The sequence below is a fragment of the Leopardus geoffroyi genome, chromosome D3 (genome assembly GCF_018350155.1).
Source record: "Leopardus geoffroyi isolate Oge1 chromosome D3, O.geoffroyi_Oge1_pat1.0, whole genome shotgun sequence".
Classification (NCBI taxonomy): domain Eukaryota; kingdom Metazoa; phylum Chordata; class Mammalia; order Carnivora; family Felidae; genus Leopardus; species Leopardus geoffroyi.
In genome coordinates, this window is record NC_059339.1 from 20,256,047 (window position 1) to 20,278,842 (window position 22,796).

The following is a 22,796-nucleotide window of genomic DNA, read 5'->3' on the forward strand; positions in this document are numbered from 1 at the left end:
GTCTTGTCTTGGCCCTCAGTCCTGGTCATGCTCAGGGAGGCTGTGTTCCTAAGTTCCATCCTCAGATTTGGACCCAGATGGTTGCTCATATCTGTATGTATAACCAGCTTGGGGCCAGGCTTGCCTTCTGCTGGTACCAAGATGCATGTTCACGCATGAGCTTATCCCCAGAGCTGAGGATCCTGGGCTTCCCCAGGGCCACTGAGAGGGATGGAGGCAGTCTCAGATCAGGGGAGGCATGGAGCTCGTAAGACAGGAGAGGAGAGGGGCTTGGAGGAAGAAAGGGAGGCTGGATCAGAAGCGACTGGCCCCAGCCTGGAAGGGAGGGAACAATGTGGACACGGGTGAGTGCAGGGCCCTGACCCCATGGACCCTGGATGGGAGAGAGCAGGGCACCTGTGTCTCACATTGTGTCTCCCTGTGGGCCTCCCACCTGTGTGGGAGCAGCCAGGGAGCAGGAGTGAGGCCACACAGTGTGTGGACCTGGGACTAAGAACACTGCAGGCTCACCTGGGAGCTGTTCCACATGCAGATGCCTGGGCCCCACCCCGACCTGCTGCACCTGCAGCTACATCTTGTGGAGACGCCCCCCTCCTGCCCCATCAGGGGACTGTGTGCTCACTGAGCTTCACAAGCTGAAGTCTAGGCCACTGTGGAAAATCTCACTTCCTCTGCTTATCTCCTATTTGGCCACCTGGGACATGGGGCTTAACTGTCCTGGTCTGGTCAAGTGAGCTTGATTCAGATTCTAGATCCTGTAGTGATGTGGAAAAAATTAAAGAATAGACTATTTCACCAGCCACATGGAGTGTGTGCTGTGGATGGGCTGAGACCCCAGGGAATATGGGCTGCACGGCTCTAGTGGCAGAGAATGTGCCTTGTCTGCTTTAGGCTCCTCCTGGGGATGAATCATCAGGAAAAGTGGGGGAGGCACTGCCTGGAGTGAATCATGGTGACTATTATGGAGGAGCTGAATTTCTAGTGCACAATTGGGGCAAGAAGAGTGTCTCTGGATTCAGAAGATCCCCTAATACTCCCTGGGTCTGCACTACAGTCATAAATGCACCACAATCCAATTCAGCAGGTCTGCTAATGGACTAACTTGCCAGAATGAAGGTCTAGTCCTACCAACGGGCAGCAATGGCGACTAGCTCAGGTATTTGCTGTGGGAAGGGGATATGGGGTGAGTAGTGAAGAAGGAAATTATAGACACCCCTCTGAGCACAGGGTGGTCACAGAAATGGGCAGCATAGAAGTAACATGTGTTTCTTCCTAATGTTGTAGGGTGTGTTTGGATATATATTGACCATAAGTTTCTGTTGTATTCTCCTGTCTCATCCCATTATCATCTAACATCAGATGTGTTAACAATAGTTAACTTTATATTTCAATATTGAAGTTATATGATATCAAATCATCTGGAACAAAAATAAATATCCCAGCAGAGAAAAATGTATTTTGTATCCTCTTAAAGGCTGAGCACATTTGTGGGGACTGGACATGCACATTGGGGATCTGGGAGAGAAACCCTAGCTCTGTGTGTATACAGTGGCCTCTTCAGGTCTGAGAGGATCCTGTCAAGGATGCTGGCTATCCTGGATTGGGTTCCTGGAAGCTGACTCTGAGATGGAGAAATGCATGTGCAGGAGATCTGGAAGGAAGAGGGAGGTCAGACTGGGCAGAAGGAGAAGTGACCCACACGGAGTGAGACATCAGATGAGGCCTCCTCCCTGCAGGGAGCTCCAAATCTGGGACCTTTCAGGACATGTGAAAGTGGGGCAGGGCCTTGGCCTCTAGGCCTCAGGAGATTATTTAATTGAACCTCTCTGAGAAGGGACATAAACGTGGGGAGGCAATTCTCTGAAGCAAGAGTCCTTGGCAGTGAGGAGCACCCCTGTGAGCTGTCAGAGGCTCCAGGCAGTAGTGGGTGGGTGTGTGAGACCAAAAGACAGGGTGTGGGTGGCCCCACGGTGTCTACTGCACTCAGGTGAAGGTGGCTCCACACACGACACCAGGGCTTCAGGACCTCAGGTGAGCTGGGATATTTGGGGCTCTAATCCTTGTCGGTTGTGAGCGCAGTAGCCCACAGCCACCACATGGAAGTGCAGAGATAATGAGCCCTGGACGAAAGTCTCCCTGTGTCTTTTCTCCACCCAGGCCCTCTGTCCGCAGTTCACACCCAGGCCCCAAGAAGCAGGGAAGCCTAGTGCTGTCAGCTGTAAATGCACTCCTGACCCTCCCTGAGCAGAGTCAGCCTTGGGAACTGGGTGGGAAGGTCTGAGGACCTCAGATCTGGGGACCTGAGCCAGACCTGCTCTGCTTTGTGCCCAGGCCTCCAGGGACTGGAAGAGAGTGTGACACAGACAGAAGGGGTTTGTGTCTCACTTCCCCATCTGCCTGTGTCACTGTGAGAATCATAGTTGCTCTCATATGACTGACAGTAATAGTCAGCCTCGTCCTCGGCCCGGGCCCCGCTGATGGTCAGGGTGGCCGTGTTCCCCGAGTTGGTGCCTGAGAATCGGTCAGGGATCCCTGAGGGCCGGTTGCTATCCTCATAGATAATCAGCACAGGGGCCTGGCCTGACTTCTGCTGGTACCAGTAAGCATATTCATTTCCAAGGTTGTTTCCTCCACACGTGATCCTGGCCGTCTGTCCCAGGTTCACTGCCACTGATGGGGGCTGAGTGAGCACGTAGGAGGCCACGGAGCCTGCAAGAGAGAAGGTGAGAGGTGGGTTTCCAGCCTGGGGTGTCATCCCCTGAACACTCCCACCTGCTTGGCTTAAGCTCCAGTGATTTCTCTAGGCCCCAGTGTCCACTCTTTTGTCATCTTAGTCCCTGGGGCCTATGGGCCCGCCTGGTGGATGGAGCCTTTGAACCATTGAGAACCACCCCCCTCCTTTCCCTGGGCAGGTGCAGCCCTTCAGGGCTCACACAGATCAGTGAGCACAGTGGGGGGCTATCACCCACCAGCCCCCCATCCCACAGCAGGGTCTTGAGCATCCTGTCCCCACTGAGACTCCCCTGCTGAGCTCAGAGTCAGGACCAGCCTTGTCCCGGAACCCTGGGCCTGGGGTGGGTGTGAGCCTGGGCACAGCACCTGTGCAGTGAGCGAGGAGGCCGAGGAGGAGAGGGATCCAGGCCATGGTGGAGGTGCCTCGATTCTGTTCCCTGAGGTCCTGAGGCTGGGCAGGGTTCCTCCCAGGCCTGACTTATCCCCTTGCTGGAGACACCTGCTGTTCATGCAAATCAGCCAGGGCTAGGGGCTGCTGCTGAGGAGCCTTGTGGCTTCAGAAATGGGCTCAGCCCCAAGGGACACAGAGATGGGAGGGGCAGCCCTTCAGATCCACTTTCAGCCCAGGGGATTCTGCTTCACCCTCTGATCCCATAATTGGGGTCCACAACTGCATCCCTCTCCTTGTCCAGGCTCCTGGTTGGGTGTGGCCATAGCAGAGCTCAGAGTTGGAGTCTGTCTGAATTTTCTGAACTTATTACAGAATGTTTACTCTTTAGGTGACTGGAGGAACTTAGGTCAGTGAAGTGTAGGACCCAGGTCTGTGTTGGGGAGCTTCACAACCTGACCAAAATTTCTCTCTTGTCTAGTGCACGTGGAGTTTTGGGGGAACCATTGAGGTGCTGTAGGATTGTGTCCTGATGGAGAACTTCTGGGACAGGTTATCCATGCTATGCCTCAGTATCCCTATGGTGTACTCAGTGTAAGGGACAGACCCAGCTTGAGGAAGTTTTGATCGAGTATACCAGGTATGGGCCGGGCTGGAGAGGCAGGAATTGCTGGATCTGTGCTAGAGACAGGAGCACATTGTACAGGAGACAAATCTGAGAGACACTGAACCAGTGTTTTACACCAGAGTCAAAGGTGATTCCATAGACAACCTACAATTTTCAGTCAAGTCTCATGACTAACCCTCCCTGCATATGCCCTGTTGCCCAGACCCTCCCCATGTGCAGGGGGCTTTGCCAGGTGATCTCTGCTGCCCCCTGGTGGCCGCTCCACTTGACCGCCGGAGGCCCAGTGAAATCCTTTGTCCGGGTGGAGATTCAGAACCCAGTGCTCAGATCCTGATTCCCTGATCCGTGGACTGCTGACCCCAGGGAAGGAATTCCTCTCCTCTGCGGGGCCTCTGTCAGCCTCAAGACCAGGCAGGAGGAGGTCAGGTTATCCATGCAAGTAGGAAGAGGCTCATGTGAGGAGGAGGAGGAGGCAGGGCCCATCTGCGGTATCACTGCTCCTGTCTCTGGGGAGGTGGGTGGCCGTGGGAGTGGTTCTGCGGCGTGACACAAAGCTACACAGAAGCCAGGGACTGCCTCTAACTGGCACTGGCTGCTGGTGTCGCCAATAGTGTGATGACGGCAACTGCTCCCAAGACAGAGGAAAACACTCGTCCAACAAACACTAATTCAGATCCGCTTAGTCTGGGAGACATTCCATCCTGGGAAATCAGTGTGAACAGGACACTGGGTCAGAGTTTCCATCTTAGGACTGCTGCAGCAGAGTGGAAGTCTTGCTTTGTTGGTACCGGAGACAGTCTCCAACCTCTCCTACTTGTATCTCGTCTTCCATATTCGTTTAGAAACCATACTATTGCTATTGTCAAGTCTCTCTTGAGACGTCAAGATTGGCCCTGTGGCCAAGAACTGACCCCTTGAATGTGTCATTTGTTTGGGGATCTTTTAGGGGACTTTTACTCTTGTGAGGGAAGAAACAGAGCAGATTTATGCAGTGCTCTTTCCTTGTACTTGGGTGTGACAACAGGGAAAAGCAAAGCCTCCGTAGTAGTGATGGTGGGATAGAAAGTGAGCAGATGTGGGAGCTCACAGAATTGTTGCCTACCAGGAGAAATACAATCTGACTTCAGCCTCACTTCTGCGGGAGAAAATTAAACACCTGAGTGTTCATGCCTCTGATTGAGATGTGCGTGTGTTACATTAAAAACTTCCTGACAAATTAGGATAAAAATTACCACAAAAATCAATTAATAAATAAAGTGATATGAGAAAATATACAGTGTTGCATGGTGTGCAGATAATGAACTGAAATCAGACAAGATGAGAGGCAGGTGCTGGGTGGTGAGAGTCTGGAGGAGGCCTCTCTGCAGAGGTGACCTTGGAGCTGCTGTCAGGTTGGGAAGAAGGAACAAGAACTAAGGAGTGTGTTTGGGGTCAGTTGCTGTGGAGAAAAGTCTGGTTTGTCTGAAGATGCAGGGACAGTGAGGACCTTAGGTGTCTGTGATTCAAAATGGTTTGAGTTCCAAAGTGATATATTTTTTTACAAGTTAAAATTTTGAGGGGCAGGACTGATGTTCAGAATTCTCATTGTTGTATGTTTCTAGGAAAGGTGAATCACAAGAGGAATCCCTGTGGAATTTCCCTGAAAACTGAAAGGGAAGCAGGAGCCCTTTTGTTACTGACCATCCCTGTGTCTTATCTGTGGCTCACTGATATGTGTGTATGTTCTGCATGACATCAAATTCCTGCCACACATGCTTTATATTATATATTTAAACACAACTTGTAAGAATATATTTGTGAATATGTATGCATATATACACTAATTGGGTCTGTGTGTGTATGTTGGTAGATTGTGTGTGTGTGTGTGTGTGTGTGTATGCATATTTGCCATATGTACACATATATTCTGTAGAGATTCTGTAGAGATTCTGATCTCTGGATTGGGTACCTAAGTTGTAGTTGATGGGATCCTTGCATTGGTATGAGGCCTGCAGTCCCATTTTATCAACAATGAGGAAGTGGATGTGGTCACTATAATGAATAGCAGGACCAAATTAGTGTTCAGACTCATTTGGCCAAGGACATTGGTGTCAGTTAATGATGTGTTCCTATCACAAGAATAGATGCATAGCACACCATTTTTTTTACATCCGTATAAGCAGAGAGCTTCATTTGGCAAATACTTTGGCTTGCTATTGAACATAACAGGGAATGTATGCCCCTTATAAAGCACTAAATTTACATGTGACCTGAGCTGCCTACATGAATCGGGTGTTACCTGACTAACCATGCGTGGATTTGGGCATTCACAGCAGCTCTCCATCATTAAACAGAAGAGGTAAATTTGAGGTTAGGCTTCACCAGGTCATGAAGGCACAGTTGAGTTGCATGAGGAAGAGGCCAGATGCCCATGACCCCAATCCCAGCTGTATTGTCTTTTCTCTGTCTCGCACGTCTGTGGCCCAGTGGGGACAATCCTATGACCAGCTGATACAGAGAAAAAAACAGAGGGCTGGCTTACAGAGGTTCCTGTATGGTATGCAGCCAACTTTGAGAGTTAACACTGCAGCCCTAATGTGGGACCTTCCTGCACAACATGGGTGGGGAAAATTTTCAAACGTAACATTTGAGCCGAGTAGTTGGTTCATTTGTCTGGACAGAGAGAAGGTCAGAGGTGGCTTTATACTCACCTATAGGCTCTCACTCAATATTTGGCTGGATGTTCAGAGACTTGAAAGAAACACAGTAAGAAAACTGGTGAAAGATGTTTGAGGAAGAAATATGTGAGGTGAACACTCCCAGTGAACACAAAGGTGGATGCTAATTGTGTCTCATGAAAATGCCTACCATAGTGTGTCCTCAAAATGAATCAATGTGAATAATCAGTTGGATAATGTGACACGTATGGGGAAAGTGGTCACCTTTCTTCTCCATCTACTCCTGAACTTGTTCAGTGGACTCCATAGCAAAGTGCCCGTGTTGGAAGTTGGGTGGTTATTCATGTGGATTTCACTCATTAAAGCTGACCTGGCTATGGCCACTTCTCAGGACCAGTATGCAAACAGCAGAGACCAACCCTGAGTTCCCAGTGTGAGACCATTTCCTTGGAAATCAGCCTAGAGCCTGCTGGCAGATTCATTACATTAGACTTATTATTCCATCATGGAAGGGATAGCTCTTTTATTGGAATAGACCTCTCCTCTAGATAGGGACTTCCTTTCTTTGACTAAAATGCTTCTACCAAAAATATCACCCTTGGACTTGAAGAATGCCTCCCCCACTGTTCTAGTATTTCACTGTGACTTCTGTCCAAAGCTCTCATTTTATATCAAAAGAAGGGCTGCAACGTGCCCATGCCCATGGAATTCATTGGCTCAACCATCTTCCCCAAAATTCTGAGACAGCTGGCTTGATGAATAGACTAATGGCCTCTTGAAGACTCACTCACTGTGCCAACCACATGGCAGTACCTTGTTTGGCTTGGGTAACATTGTCTGGAAGGTGATATTTGTACTAAATCTGTATCCAATATGCAGTGCTGTTTCTCCCATAGCTAACATTCGTGGGTCCAGGATTTTTTTTTTCTTTTTTTTTTTTTTTTCCAACGTTTATTTATTTTTGGGACAGAGAGAGACAGAGCATGAACAGGGGAGGGGCAGAGAGAGAGGGAGACACAGAATCGGAAACAGGCTCCAGGCTCTGAGCCATCAGCCCAGAGCCTGACGCGGGGCTCGAACTCACGGACCGCGAGATCGTGACCTGGCTGAAGTCGGACACTTAACCGACTGCACCACCCAGGCGCCCCCATGGGTCCAGGATTTAAGAATTGGAATTGGGAATGTCTCCACTCACACATATTCTTGGTGACCTGCTACAAAATTATAACTCCCTGTCACCACGACCCTACACTCTGCTGTGCTAGAGGTATTAGTTTTAATGGATAAATGTTTCTACCCAGAGACACTGCAATGATTCTATTCAACTGAAAGCTGAGACTTCCACTTGTCACTTTGAGCTTCTTATGCCACCATGGATGTCTCTATGTCTGTCCTTTCAGCAGGTCGTCCATCCACAACAAATACCATAGCCTAGAACATGACAGCCTCATCCTGCCTCCTGTGTATGGCACTCCTGGTCCACAGGGTGCAGAGCCAGCCTGGAGGGCTGGTTTGGGAGTGAGGTCTGGGAATTGCAGATCTGGGCGGCTGGGCCAGAACTGTTCATGCTTTGTCCAAAGTCCTCCTGGGGCTGCAGGAGAGTGTGACACAGAGGGGGAAGGGATTTGTGTCTCATTTCCCTGTCTGACTCTGTCACTGTGAGCATTAATACCAGTGTCTCACACCTGACAGTGGGAGTCAGCCTCGTCCTTGGCTCTGATCCTGCTGGTGTTTAGGGTGGCCATATCTTTGAAGTTTGAGCCCAAGAACCAGTCAGGAATCCCTGAGGGAGACTTGCTATCATCATATATGACCAGCACAGGAGTCTGTCCTGGCTTCTGCTGGTATCACTGCACACCAAAGGTTTCTATGTTGTCTCCCTGAGAGGTGGTCATGGCCATCTGACCTCAGGGCCTCTGACAATAAGGGCGACTGAGTCAGCCCACTGGAGGCCTTTTAGGAGCCTGGCCATGGGGCTGGGCTGGGCCCTTGGAGAGACACAAATGAAACCTGATTCAAGGAGAGGTGGCCCTGTGGCCTCCTGGATGACCCCTCTTGCTTCATGTCTACTCTGCCTTCCCTAGATGCACTCTGGTCCCACCTTTGTCATGTCATTAGAATGAGAAACTCTCTTTCTGATGTTTTTTCATCATGTTGCATGTGGGAGTTACTTGTTATATAAACACGTGCTGTTGGAGATTCATCATGACTTCTAGTGAATTTACATGTGGTTATTTCATCTCTGACATCCCCATCCCACAACAGACCAGCAACTGGCATGTCAACACTTTGATTCGTGTTTTTTTTTTTTCACCCATGTTTCCTGTAAACACGTGGAAGGTGTCAGACACCATCTCTGACTGAAGAAACCTCTTCAAGCACTGTGTCTCTGTGAGGGTCACCAGAGTCATGTCTTTGGTCACATTGTGAGCTGTGGGGACGAGATAGTCTGTGGTCACTGCAGGGAGCTGGATCCTGTCCCGGAACACTGACATCCCAGGGGCCAGAGCTGTGGTCTGAGGCTGGCAGAACCCACTTCACACTGGAGACAGTCTCACAAGGTGGCTGCAGACCCTCCCTTCAGTGACGGGAGGCTCTGATCGGCCCTGAGCAAGGATGCTGATGCTTCAGCCCTCGACCCGAGTCCACCTGTAGGTGGGGAAGGAGAGGCAGAGGGTGAGTGGTCAGGATAGCTCCGGATGTGCCCATCACAGAAGGGTCAGCTCCTGGGACTTCTGCTGGACAGCGAAGTGACTGGAATTTCCCAGTTGAGGTAATCACTGTGTCAGAAATCCTGTCGGTGTCCTGGATGACACTGTGTGTCTGACCCTCAGAACATGGTCCCTGCAGCCTGAGAAGATAGGTTGGATCATCCCCACTTTCTTCTGATGACTGAACCCTGGACAGACACCCCCCAGGCCTGGTGTCCCTGTGAGGCTCCATCTGGGCAGCCCCAGCCTCTGTCCTGCTTCTCCTGCTGCAGCTCTGCTGCCCCCTGCTGGTGGAGGATGACTCAGACCGGGAGCTTCCCTCCTGCAGGTCAGGTCACCCCAAAGCACCTGTCACCTGAGAAAGGGTGTGGCCAGGGAGCCCAGCCTCCCCCAGGCAGCTGCCCCCCTGCTCTCCCCAGCCCAGCACACACAGGTCACATACACGGTGCAGGAGGCAGGACAGGTGTGGTTCCTGTACGTGTCCAAGGGTGAAGTGCCCTAGCCTGGCCCTTTGTCTTGTTACAGCAGGGTTAGTGCAGAGTAAATTTTAGTGCATTTGGAAAGGGCCGCAGTCCAGGAAACCTTTGTGACATACTATTACTACCCATTTCTCTCCATTTAGGAATCAAGTCTGATGTGTCCTGTATCCCAATGAGTGCAGTTGGGTCAGTCATGGTGGAACAGGTGATGCTTCTAGCACTAAAGTTCACGTGTGCACCTGAGTCTTCATTAGGATTATTACTATCATCTCTCCTACTGCCATTGTTATTACAGCCCTTATCACTTGTAGTTTGGGGCAGGAGGTTTTCTACACTAGCCTAGTTGGTGACCCGAATGACACAGGGAATTGGGAATTCGGAGCTGGATATGCAATTTCACATCATAAACGTCACAGTTTTGCTGAGCCCTTTTCCTTGGATTTCTGCAGAGGGTGGACAAATCTGTCAGAATACCGGACCAGCACCCACCCATTGACTGAGACCCTGCAGTCTCTCTTTCAATAATTAGACTCTGTCAATATTTTTTCTCATTCAATTTGAAAGCAATGTGATTCTGACGTCAATATAATCTTCCCCATTACATGGAACGTGAAGTTAAGGTCCAGAGAGACTAGTTTCCCAGAATACAGAGGAAAACAGTGCGATCCAGGAGTGCAGCCCAGGTGTACTGGATTCAGACTCTCGGCCCTTTGGAGCAGAGTTGTCCAGGGCATGAAGGAGGGAGGGTGAGGCCAAGCTGGGTAGTGGGGCTTCTGTCGCTGGACCCACTGCAACCCCATCCTATTCTGGCCTGTAAGGGAGCCTCCTCAGCCTGCACGTAGGGACAGTCAGCAGGATTGTGCCTCAGGTTAGACTTGGAGAATCTGTGGAGCCGGTGGAGGCTGTTGGCTGTGCAGGGACCTGGTCTAGGTTCGTATTATTGTTTGGTTTTCTCTGTCCTCCAGGCTTGGGAAAGTGACAGAGGTCTCATGGCCACTCTAAAATGAGGCACCTGAGTCTTGCAGGGGACACAAAGCCTTCAGGTTGAGGAGACCATGGGGCTCTTTCCCTGGGGCCCACCCCCTGCAGTACCCTCTAGACTGACCTCAAGGTCAGGGTCATGCTCAGGGCCCTGTGGGGACTGAACCTGTGGGTAGGGCCTGGAGGGAGCATCTGGGCAGAGAGTGAGGAGGGAGAGCAGGAAGTTCCAGGCCATGGTGGGGACCCCAGACTTCTATCTCCTGAGCCCACTCTGAGACTTGCCACTCAATGTCTCCCTCATGTCCTCACTGGTCCCCATGAAAATGCTCCTTCTCAGGCTGGTGGAGAGAATCTCAGTGCTCCTGGGTGGGCTTCATGGATCTGGTTCACGTGGAGCTATGCTCACCTCTTGGATCTCTTAGGGGAGCTCATGTCACTCTGTGTTTGAATATCAAAAACTGCAGCCCAGTGAGGGGGACGCGAGGGCATTTCTGTATCTTTTCTCACGAAATGTGCACTGTGGTCATTTGTTTCCATTGTTGTGTTCTTTAAAACACACATTACATGAAATATTCCACCATAACCATTTGTAAGAGTTCAATTCATCTTCCTTGATTCTCTGTCTGTTCTGTGAATTTTTTATATCTCAACTTGTGGAAAAGAATCAGGTAGGAATATCGTCCTGAACTTGTACTTAGCGTCATTTTATTTACTGTAGGTTTCTTATCTGTGTGACGTTGTTAAAGTCAGTTTGACAAAATCGTCTTTCAGTTGTCGTGCTTGGACCATTTCCTGGCTCTGGGTAGCAACCTGCTACCCAGTTATATTGCATCCTGCTGTTTGTTTTCTCTATGCTCCATGCTTACTCTGTTCTCTTTTTACATTTATCTCTTGTTCTTGAATAATGGAACATTTTTTATGGTCCATTTCATTTCTCTTTTTAGGCTTATTATCTGTGGCCCCTGACTGTCTGCATTCAGGCGATATTAAACCTCGTGACAGAGAGGATCACATCCTTAGAGCACACTTCCAGCTCGCTCTCCTCAGCCCTGTGGTATGAGTATCATCACCTCACTGTTAGCTACAGTGTAAATTCCAACATCTGCAGTTATTAGATTTGCTTTAGATGGTGATTTCTTTTTCAAAGAGAGGTAAATAATAAAAATATTCTTAATGTTTACCTCTGTAGCTATCATTTCTGACTCTTACATTCATTTTGTAGATTCAGATTCCCTCTGGAATCCATTTCTCCTATGGGAGGGAAGTCAAGTATTATTTCTTGTATTGAGGGTCTGCTGATGATCAATTCTGTCACTTTGGTACATCTGAAAAAAATTATAATAGCCTTCATCAGAGAAGGATAATTTCCCTGGATAAAGAATTAAGGTTTTTCTTTTCCGTTTTCGTAAAGATGTTAATCCACCGCCCTCTCTCGTGCATCTCTGCTATTGAGAAATCTGTTGGAATCCTTATCCGTATTCCCCTGAACCAAGTAACTTTCCTCTCTGCCCTCTTTTAAAACTCTTTTTCTCTGCCTTAAACAATTGGATATTGATGGGTGTTGTGTGTAGTTTTTACCCCCATTGCTTGCGCTTGGGTTTCTCAAGAATTTGGAATGCACAGGTTTTGAATTTTCATGACATTTAGAACCTTTGTGGTCACTAATTCATCAATATTCTTTTCCACCTCCCCTCCTTCACTCCCTGGGGACACAATCACATGTGTATCCGTTGCTGAACTTTCTTACACTCAGTGGTGCTCTAATCACTTTAAAGTCATTTTGTGCCTTTCTTTTGCAGTGTCCATGCTGCGTTCGTGTTCAATCACGTGTCTGCACGTCGTGTCTGCTGCTAATCTCAGTTCTTGTGTTTGTAATCTGAGACCTTGTGGGTTTCATCTCTAGTAGTTTGATTTGGATCCTTTAATTTTCTTCTCTGTCTCCTCTTAGCATTTCTGTCATTCAGACTAGATTTGGGTTAAAGTCTGCAACATCGTCCTGACTTAAATCCACAGCCTTCTGTCCTTCCTGCAGCTTCCAGACCTACCACCCCATGGCTGTGTGAGACATTTCTCAACGTCATTGTCTCTCTCTCCCACTGTCTCTGTCTCTGCATCACAGATAAATATGCACAGACCCATGCATGACACACATGTTCTATTGGATCTGTATTCTCTGGACTGTGCTATGTAACGCGCCTCATTAGTTATAACCCTTTATTGTTAACATAGTATTATTTTAATGGTTTATTTTGGGTATATAGTCCTCAGCTCCTAACTATAAAAGTGTGTCCCAGGCCATGGAATCATTCACACTGTAGGATAAGGATGTCATACACGGTCTCATCTTCCTTACAATTTCATGTGTGGATTTTTTTTTTTTTTTGTACATCCGTCATATATCACACACTGCTCTAGATTTTCTTTAAACACTTGACTATCTTTTATAAATATGAACCACTAAACTTATTTTTGTATTTACCCATGGAGTTATGATACCTGATGCTTTTTCTATCTTTGTGTGTATTCCCCTTTCCCTCTGTCACCCTTTCCTTCTGTCTGAGGGGCGTCCTTTACTGTTGCTTGTGCCGAGGGTCTGTGGGTGTTCTGAGAGGTTTGCGGTCTGAGAAAGGATTAGTGTGTCTTCCCTTTTCAATGAGATTTCTCCTGGGTAAAGGCCAAAGTTTACAGGCATTTTCTAGGGGGATTGTGAAGACATTGCTCCCTGTTCTCTTGCTTACATGGCTGTAATGAGAAATGTGCTTCCACCATGAAATTGGTTCCTCTGTAGGGAACACATCTCCTCTCCCGCTGTGAGAGTGTTGGCATCACTCGTTTCTAGCAATTTCCTCAAGATGTGTTCTGTGCTGTCTTTCATGTCCCCTGTGCCCAAGCTTTCTTTAGACTCTTGGATATATTGGTTTATGGATTTCACCAAATTTGAAGCCTTTTTATAGATTATTTCCTCACCTATGTTTTATGAACCATCAGTTCCTTCTCTTCTCTCCCTCTGTTTCTATCCTGCACACTCTCTGGGTGCCCTGAAGTTGTCCTACAGGCACTGAGCTTATATTCACTTTTTTTCTTAGATGTTTGCTTCTGTGTTTCATTTTGAATAGTTTTAATTGCGTGACATCAAATTCACCCTTCTCTTCTTTTACAGCATCCAATCTGCTGTCAATCTATCCAGTGTATTTTTAAATTTCAGAACATTTCATTACGGGAGTTTTAAAGAAGTTGGTCTTTGAGAAATTTCTTCCATGTCTGCTCCTCAACACGCAGGCATTCATTCACCCACAGTAACGGAGGAAATGTTGTTCTAATAACTGTTTATGAATCCCCTGCTGATCCACACTGTGCAGAGCCTGCCTGGTAGGTGAAGAGTAAGGGGACAGACTCCAGACCTCAGATCTGGGGACCTGGGCCAGACCTACCGATTGCTTTGTGCACAGTCCTGCTGGGACTGGAGGAGAGTGTGACACAGGGGTTTGTGTCTCACTTCCCCATCTGCCTGTGTCACTGTGAGCATCACCACTGCTATCGTAGGACTGACAGTAATAGTCAGCCTCGTCCTCAGCCTGGGCCCCAGCGATGGTCAGAGTGGCTGCATCCCCCGAGCTGGAGCCAGAGAATCTGTCAGGAATCCCTGTGGGCTGCTCACTATCCTCAAATGACCAACACGGGGGCTTGGCCTGGCTTCTGCCGGTACCAATGTGTATAATACCCCTCCAGTCCAGAGCAGGTGACTGTAGCCGGCTGTCCCAGGGACACTGTCACTGAGGGCAGCTGAGTCAGCCCAATGGATGCCACAGAGCCTGAAAAGACAAAAGAGGACAGATTAGTGTGAGGTCCAAGGGCTCATTCCCCAGTGCCTAATTCTGTATGTGCCAGGGCTGAGGTCAGGGTTTGGCGCAAGCTGAGCTCAGGTCTTGGGAAGCTCAGAGTGTGGACAGGGCCCCAGGGGCAGCACCTGTGCAGAGAGTGAGGAGGGGAAGCAGAAGAGGGGTCCAGGCCATGGTGGAGATATGCAGAGCTCTGCTTTCTGGGACCCACAGCACTGCTGGGCTCCACTCAACCTCTCTTATTGCCTTCCAGATGCTTGGGTCAGTGATTCTTAGTAGTTATGCAAATTCCCTCCACCTCTGATACTCTTAATTGATGACCCCGTTGTGAAATAAGAATATATGGCTGAGGACGTAGAAGGGAGTTCTCCGATCCTCCACACAGCTGTGAGTTGAGAAAGCTATTCTTGGCATCCAAAGTCTGGAATCAGTCACCTTCATGGGATCTGACCACATGACGACTGTCTCAAACCACCCTCCTTGGGGTCTGTCCTTGGCTCCGTCTGTGGTCTTTCAGGAGCTTGGCCATGGGGCTGGGCTGGGCCCTCTGAGAGATACAGACAACACCTGACTCAGGGACAGGTGGTCCCATCTGTTCATTGTTTCTCTTTCCCTTTTACTCTCTCATTTTAAAATTGAATGAATATGTTTTTATGATTTTATATTATCTCTGTGGGCTTATTAGCTATAGCAGTTATTAAAAAGGTTTTATTTTAATAATTGCTGTAGGGTCTAAGGTACATCTAACTCATCCAAGTCTACCTTCTAGTGACAGTATGCCACTTCACAGATAGTGTAAGAATATTTTGTGAGAGATATTCATTGAGTACAGAGTTCAAAGAGGACAGGCTTTGTTCTGTTTTTGTTGTTTATTGTTCTCATATGTGGCTCCACTGTATTACATCGCTTCTAATGAGAAATCTGCTCTTATCGCTCTACCTATTTCCTCTGTGTGGCATGTGTCTCTGCTCTTTGGTTGTTTTCATAATTGTCTCTTTATCACTGGTCCAAGCAATTGGATTATGTGTGTGTATTTGTATGTATGTGTTTCATATTTCACATACCTGAGGTTGGTAGACTTCTTGAACCTATGGGCTTATAGTTTTCATCACATTTGGAACATTTTTAGTCTGTATTTCTTCAAATATTTTCTCTTTCCACCTCCTTCCCCCAAATCTTTCCTGCACCAAGGACTCAAAGTACATTGCTATTATTCTCCTTGAAGTTGTCCTATCACACACTAATGCTTCTGATCTTCTCTCTTCAACCTTTTTCCCCTCTGTAGTTTCATCTCTATCTATATTTTCTATTACTATATCACTTGTTTGCTAATCATTTCTTTTGTAGTGTTTAATATGCTGTCAATCCAGCAAGAGTAATTTTTACCAGCCCCTGTGGTTTTAATTTCTAGAGGTTTGATTTGGTTATTTATTTATTATGTTTTCCATGTCTACACTTGGCATCTTCAATCAGTCCTCATCTCTCATGTACAAGTGGAACATAGTTATGAAAATGTATTTTGCATCCTCACCAGTGAATTCTATCATCAATGGAATTTCATTGTCAGTTTGGATTATTTCTCTCTCTCTGTTTCTCTCTCTCTCTCTCTCTGTCTCTCTCCCTCTCCCTCTCCTTCTCCCTCTGTCTCTGGCTTATTTTGACTCATATTTTCCTACCTCCTCTTTGGAAAGTTTGATAGAATGCTAGACTTTGTGAATATTTCCTTTCACAGTGCATAATATCTTTGTATTTCTATTTTTGACATTTCTTCTACATTCCGTAAAGTTAATGGAAACAGTCTGACCCCTTTTCAACTTGCTTTCGCACTGTTTTAGGTGTAACCAGAACAGCATTTAGTCTTATGCTAACTTTTCCCCGGTACTGAGGCAACGATTTTCTGACTAGTCAACCCAGTGCCCCTGATTCAGGGACGTTTCTACTCTTACAGGTGAGAACAAGCATCTTTCTGATTGTGTTGTCTGAGAGCACTGCAGATGTTCCTCTGATGTCTGGGTGGTTCTTTTCTTAACCTCAGAAAGTTTCCTCCCACATATGTGGTCAGGAGTACTAAAGAATATCTGCAGAATTCCAGAGCTTTTTTTCTGTGTAGGTCTTCGATGCTCTTCCTTACTACCCTTTTTCTTTTGGGCTCTCCAAAAGCATGGTCAGTGATGGAAAATTGAATGCAGATGGGTTTTGGAGTGATGCCCTAAAAAGTAAATGGAAAGACCAGAAAGACCTGCTGTGAGATCATGACCTGAGCTGAAGTCAGATGCTCAACTGACTGAGCTACCCAGGTGCCCGAAAAGGAAGGAACTCTTTTTTTTTTAATGTTTTTATTTATTTTTGAGACAGAGAGAGACAGAGCATGAGCAGGGGAGGGGCAGAGAGAGAGAGGGAGAAACAGAATCCGAAGCAGGCTCCAGGCTCTGAGCTGTCAGCATAGAGCCCGACGCGGGGCTCGAACTCACGGACTGTGAGATCATGACCTGAGCTGAAGTCGGACACCCAACCAACTGAGCCACCCAGGCACCCCAGGAAGGAACTCTTAATGCACACAACAATTTTGATGAATCTGCAGGGAATTATGAAGTGTTAAAAATGACAATTCCTAAAGACTAGGTAATGTGGGATTCTTTTTCCTTTTTTATTTCTCTATATCACTTCTGAAAACATGATATTTTAGAAGTGGAAATCAATTATCAGATGCCATGGGTAGGGGCAGAGGAGGGAACTTGAGTGGGGAGAGATGGATGTTTTTTTTTTTTAAATATAATTTATTGTCAACTGGCTAACACACAGTGTGTAAAATGTGCTCTTGGTTTTGGAGGTAGTTTCCCGTAGTTCATCGCTTACATGCAACACCCAGTGCTCATCCCAACGAATGATCTCCTCAAAATGCCTATCACCAATTTCCCCTCTCCCCTACCCCCCATCAACCCTCAGATTGTTCTCTGTATTTAAGAGTCTCTTGGGGTTTGCCCTAAGATCCCTCAGGATCCCTCTCTGTTTGTAACTATTCTTTCCCGTTGCCTTCCCCCACGGTCTTCTGTTAAGTTTCTCAAGGTCCATGTATGAGTGAAAACATGTTATCTGTCTTTCTCTGACTGACTTATTTCAATACCTTCCAGTTCCATCCACCTTGCTGCAAATGGCATGATTTCATTCTTTCTCATTGCCAAGTAGTGTTCCATTGTATATAGAAACCACATCTTCTTTATCCATTCATTAGTTGATGGACATTTAGGCTCTTTCCATAATTTGGCTATTGTTGAGGGTGCTGCTGTAAACATTGGAGTACATGTGCCCCTATGAATCAGCACTCCCGTGTCCTTTGGATAAATTCCTAGTAGTGCTAGGAATTGCTGGGTCATAGGATAGTTCTATTTTTAGTTTTTTGAATAATCTCCACACTGTTTTCCAGAGCAGCTGCACCAGTTTGCATTCCCACCAACAGTGCAAGAGGGTTCCCTTTTCTCCACAACCTCACCAGCATCTGTTGCTTCCTGAGTTGTTCATTTCAGCCACTGTGACTGGTGTGAAGTAATATCTCAGTGTGGTCTTGATTTGTATTTCCCTGATGATGAGTGACGTTGAGCATTGTTTCATGTGTCTGTTGGCCATCTGGATGTCTTCTTTGGAAAAGTCTCTATTCATATCTTCTGCCCATTTCTTCACTGGATTATTTGTTTTTTGGGTTTTGAGTTTGGTAAATTCTTCATAGATTATGGATACTAACCCTTTATCTGATATGTCATTTGCAAATGTCTTCTCCCATTCTGTCGGTTGCCTTTTAGGTTTTTTGATTGTTTCCTTTGCAGTACAGAAGCTTTTTATCTCGATGAGGTACCAATAGTTCATTTTTGCTTTTAATTCCCATGCCTTTGGGAGATGTGTCAAGCAAGAAATTGCTACAGCTGAGGTCAAAGAGGTTGTTGCCTGCTTTCTCCTCTAGGGTTTTGATGGTTTCCTGCTTCACATTTAGGTCTTTCACCCATTTTGAGTTTATTTTTGTGTATGGTGCATGAAAGCGGTCTAGTTTCATTCTTCTGCATGTTGCTCTCCAGTTCTCCCAACACCATTTGCTAAGAGACTGTCTTTTTTCCATTGGATGCTACTTCCTGCTTTGTTGAAGATTAGTTGGCCATACATTTGTGGACCCAATTCTGGGTTCTCTATTCTATTCCATTGGTCTATGTGTCTGTTTTTGTGCCAATACCATACTGTCTTGATGATTACAGTCTTGTAGTAGAGGCTACAGTCTGGGATTGTGATGCCTCCTGCTTTAGTTTTCTTTTTCAATATTACTTTGGCTATTCGGAGTATTTTGTGGTTCCATACAAATTTTAGGATTGCTTGTTCTAGCTTTGAGAAGAATGCTGGTGCAACTTTGATTGGGATTGCAATGAATGTGTAGATGGCTTTGGGTAGTATTGACATTTTAACAATATTTATTCTTCCAATCCTTGAGCATGGAATGTTTTTTCCATTTCTTTGTGTCTTCTTCAATTTCCTTCATAAGTTTTCTATAATTTTCAACATACAGATCTTTTATATTTTTGATTAGGGTTATTCCTAGGTATTTTAGGTTCTTGGTGCAATTGTAAATGGGATCAGTTTCTTGATTTCTCTTTCTGTTGCTTCATTATTGGTGTACAGAAATGCAACCGATTTCTGCACATTGATTTTGTACCCTGCAACTTTGATGAATTTGTGTATCAGTTCTAGCAGCCTTTTGGTGGAGTCTTTTGGGTTTTCAATGTAGAGTATCATGTAATCTGTGAAAGTGAAAGTTTGACTTCTTCTTTGCCAACTTGGATGCCTTTTATTTTGTTTGGTTGTCTCACTGCTGAGGCTAGGACTTCCAACACTATGTTAAACAACAGTGGTGAGAGTGGACATCCCTGTCGTGTTCCTGATCTCAGGGGGAAAGCTCTCAGTTTTTCCCTATTGAGGATGATATTAGCTGTAGGCTTTTCATATATGGCTTTTATGATGTTTAGGTATGTTCCTCTTATCCCAACTTTCTTAAGAATTTTTATTAAGAAAGAATGTTGTGTTTTGTCAAATGCTTTTTTTTTTTTTTTTTTTGCATCTATTGACAGGATCATATGGTTCTTATCCTTTCTTTTATTAATGTGATTTATTACATTGATTGCTTTGTGGATATTGAACCAGCCCTGCAGCCCAGGAGTGAATCCCATTTGATCATGGTGAATCATTCTTTTCATATGCTGTAGAATTCAAGTTGCTAGTATTTTGTTGAGAATTTTTGCATTCATGTTCATCAGGGATATTGGCCTGTAATTCTCCTTTTTTGTGAAGTCTCTGGTTTGGGAATCAAGGTAATGCTGGCTTCATAGAATGAGTTCAGAATTCTTCCTTACGTTTCTATTTTTTGGAACAGCTTGAGAGGGATAGGTATTAACTCTGCTTTAAATGTCTGGTAGAATTCCCCAGGGAAGCCATCTGGTCCAGGACTCTTATTTGTTGGGAAATTTTTGATAACTGATTCAATTTCTTCACTAGTTATGGGTCTGTTCAAATTTTTTATTTCTTCCCATTTGAGTTTTGGTAGTGTGTGGGTGTCTAGGAATGTGTCCATTTCTTCTAGGTTGTCCAGTTTGTTGGCATATAATTTTTCCTAGTATTCTCTGATAATTGTTTGTATTTCTGAGGGATTGGTTGTGATAAATCCATTTTCATTTGTGATTTTGTCTATTTGGGTCCTTCTTGTTTTCTTTTTGAGAAGTCTTGCTAGGGGGTTATCAATTTTGCTTATTTTTTCACAAAACCATCTCTTAGTTTCATTGATAGTTTCTACTGTTGGTTTTTTTTCCGATTCTATATTGTTTATTTCTGCTCTGATCTTTATTATTTTTCTTCTGCTGCTTGGCTTGCTGTTTCTTTGTTATTCTGCTTCTAGTTCCTTCAGGTGTGCTGTTACATTTTGTATTTGGGATTTGCTTATTTCTCGAGATAGGCCTGGACTGCAATGTATTTTCCTCTTAGGACTGCCTTTGCTGCACCCCAAAAGGTTTGGACCATCATGTTTTCATTTTCTTTTGTTTCCATATATTTTTAAATTTCTTCTTTAATTGCCTGGTTGACCCATCCCTTATTTAGTAGGATGTTCTTTAACCTCCATGCATTTGGAGATTTTCCAGACTTTTTCCTGTCGTTGATTTCAAGTTTCATAGCATTTTGATCTGAAAATGCATATGGTATGATCAATTCTTTTATATTTCTTGAGGGCTGTTTTGTGACCCAGTATGTAATCTATTTTGGAGAATGTTCCATGTGCTCTCAGAAGAATGTGTATTCTACTCCCTTAGGATGAAACACTCTGAATATACCTGTAAAGTCCATCTGATCCAGTGTATCATTCAGGGCCATTGTTTCTTTTTTCTTTCTTTCTTCCTTTTCTTTCTTTCTTTTTTTTTTTTTTTTTTTTTTGGTTCACATTCTTCTTTTCTTTTCTTTTATTATTTTTTTAATCTACATCCAAGTTAGTTAGCATATAGTACAACAGTGATTTCAGGGGTAGATTCCTTTATGCCCTTTACCCATTTAGCCCATCTCCCCCACAACCCCTCCAGTAACCCTCTGTTTGTTCTCCATATTTAAGAGTCTCTTACGTTTTGTCCCCTTCCCTGTGTTTATATTATTTTTGCTTCCCTTCCCTTGTGTTCATCTGTTCTGTGTCTTGAAGTCCTCATATGAATGAAGCCATATGATATTTGTCTTTCTCTGACTGGCTAATTTTACTTAGCATAACACCCTCTAGTTCCATCCACGTAGTTGCAAATGGCAAGATTTCATTCTTTCTGATTGCCGAGTGATACTCCATTGTGTTTGTGTGTGTGTGTGTATACTTATATATATGTGTATGTGTGTATATATATATACACACACACATGTATACCACATATTCTTTATCCATTCATCCATCAGTGGACATTTGGGTCCTTTCCATACTTTGGCTATTGTTGATAGTGCTGCTATAAACATTGGGGTGCCTGTGCCCTTCAAAACAGCACGCCTGTATCCCTTAGATAAATACCTAGTAGTGCAATTGCTGGGTCATAGGGTAGTTCTATTTTTAGTTTTTTGAGGAACCTCCACACTGTTTTCCACAGTGGCTGCACCAGTTTGCATTCCCACCAGTTCGCAGTGCAAAAGAGATCCTCTTTCTCTGCATCATCACCAACATCTGTTGTTGTCTGAGTTGTTAATGTTAGCCATTCTGATGGGTGTGAGGTGGTATCTCAAGTGGTTTTGATTTGTATTTCCCTGGTGATGAGAGGTGTTTAACATTTTTTTCGTGTGTTGGCTGGCCATCTGGATGTCTTCTTTGGAGAAGCGTCTATTCATGTCTTTTGCCCATTTCTTCACTGGATTATTTGTTTTTTAGGTGTGGAGTTTGATAAGTTCTTTATGGATTTTGTATACTAACCCTTTATCTGTTATGCCATTTGCAAATATCTTCTCCCATTTGGTCGGTTGCCTTTTGGTTTTGCTGATTGTTTCCTTCACTGTGCAGAAACTTTTGATGAGGTCCCAATAGTTCATTTTTGCTTTTGCTTCCCTTGCCTCTGGAGACATGAGGAGTAAGAAGTTGCTGCAGCCAAGATCAAAGAGGTTTTTGCCTGCTTTCTCCCCTAGGATTTTGATGGCTTCCTGTCTTACATTTAAGTCTTTCATCAATTTTGAGTTTATTTTTGTGTATGGCATAAGAAAGTGGTCCAGGTTCATTTTTCTGCATGTCGCTGTCCAGTTTTCCCAGCACCACTTGCTGAAGAGACTGTCTTTATTCCATTGAATATTCTTTCCTGCTTTGTCAAAGATTAGTTGGCCATATATTTGTGGGTCCATTTCTGGGTTCTCCATTTCTGTTCCATTGATCTGAGTGTCTGTTTTTGTGCCTGTACCATACTGTTTTAATGATTACAGCCTTGTAGTACAGCTTGAAGTCTGGGATTGTGGTGCCTCCTGCTTTGGTTTTCTTTTCCAAGATCTCTTTGGCTATTTCGGGTCTCTTCTGGTTCCACAGAAATTTTAGGATTATTCTAAATTCTTGTTCAGTTATATTGTTTATATCTGTTTTGATCAATTCTTTAGCTGTCATTTCTTCCTGGAGTTTCTTTTGAGGAGAATTCTTCTGTTTCATCATTTTGGCTAGTTTTCTGTCCCTTATGTGTTTTAAAAGCTTGTTTTTTAAAAGTGCTCTTGCACCTGTGAGCACTACTGTATTAAAGAGGGGTCATACACTGTCCAGGGTTTGGCCTTCAGGAGGTGTTTTTAGGAGTGTGTTACTTGCTCTCTGTTGTTGTGACTCTGGTTGCTTTATCTCCCTACTCATAGTGACATTTTGGACCCT

At 45.3% G+C, this 22,796-nt stretch overlaps 3 protein-coding genes, 1 long non-coding RNA gene, 1 pseudogene and 1 gene segment (V, D, J or C); 1 reads left to right on the plus strand and 5 right to left on the minus strand.

Moving 5' to 3' along the window:
* The window catches only part of LOC123587584 (immunoglobulin lambda-1 light chain-like), an 876,584-nt gene that overhangs the window by 221,670 nt on the left and 632,118 nt on the right, over positions 1–22,796 (minus strand). The gene's annotated exons all lie outside the window — the stretch shown is intronic.
* LOC123587589 overlaps positions 1–22,796 on the minus strand; it is a 511,389-nt pseudogene that overhangs the window by 208,226 nt on the left and 280,367 nt on the right.
* LOC123587586 overlaps positions 1–22,796 on the minus strand; it is a 1,001,573-nt gene that overhangs the window by 198,412 nt on the left and 780,365 nt on the right.
* LOC123587588 (immunoglobulin lambda-1 light chain-like) overlaps positions 1–22,796 on the minus strand; it is an 824,513-nt gene that overhangs the window by 193,525 nt on the left and 608,192 nt on the right. The window lies entirely within an intron of this gene.
* The window catches only part of LOC123587590 (immunoglobulin lambda-1 light chain-like), a 577,236-nt gene that overhangs the window by 185,018 nt on the left and 369,422 nt on the right, over positions 1–22,796 (minus strand). For 2 of the 3 annotated variants that reach the window (XM_045457515.1, XM_045457516.1), the window contains exons 1-2: positions 3,100–3,235; positions 2,413–2,709 (exon numbers count right to left, since the gene is read on the minus strand). The exons of the other annotated variant lie outside the window; for it this stretch is intronic. In XM_045457515.1, the coding sequence (XP_045313471.1) occupies positions 2,413–2,709; positions 3,100–3,145 (343 nt within the window). In that variant the 5' untranslated portion in view covers positions 3,146–3,235. Of the gene's footprint in view, positions 1–2,412; positions 2,710–3,099; positions 3,236–22,796 lie in introns of those variants that run through there. 3 annotated transcript variants of the gene reach the window in all.
* The window catches only part of LOC123587610, a 204,877-nt gene that overhangs the window by 80,906 nt on the left and 101,175 nt on the right, over positions 1–22,796 (plus strand). The window contains exon 5 of one of the 4 annotated variants that reach the window (XR_006707408.1): positions 11,522–11,640. The exons of the other annotated variants lie outside the window; for them this stretch is intronic. This is a non-coding gene — a long non-coding RNA (uncharacterized LOC123587610). Of the gene's footprint in view, positions 1–11,521; positions 11,641–22,796 lie in introns of those variants that run through there. 4 annotated transcript variants of the gene reach the window in all.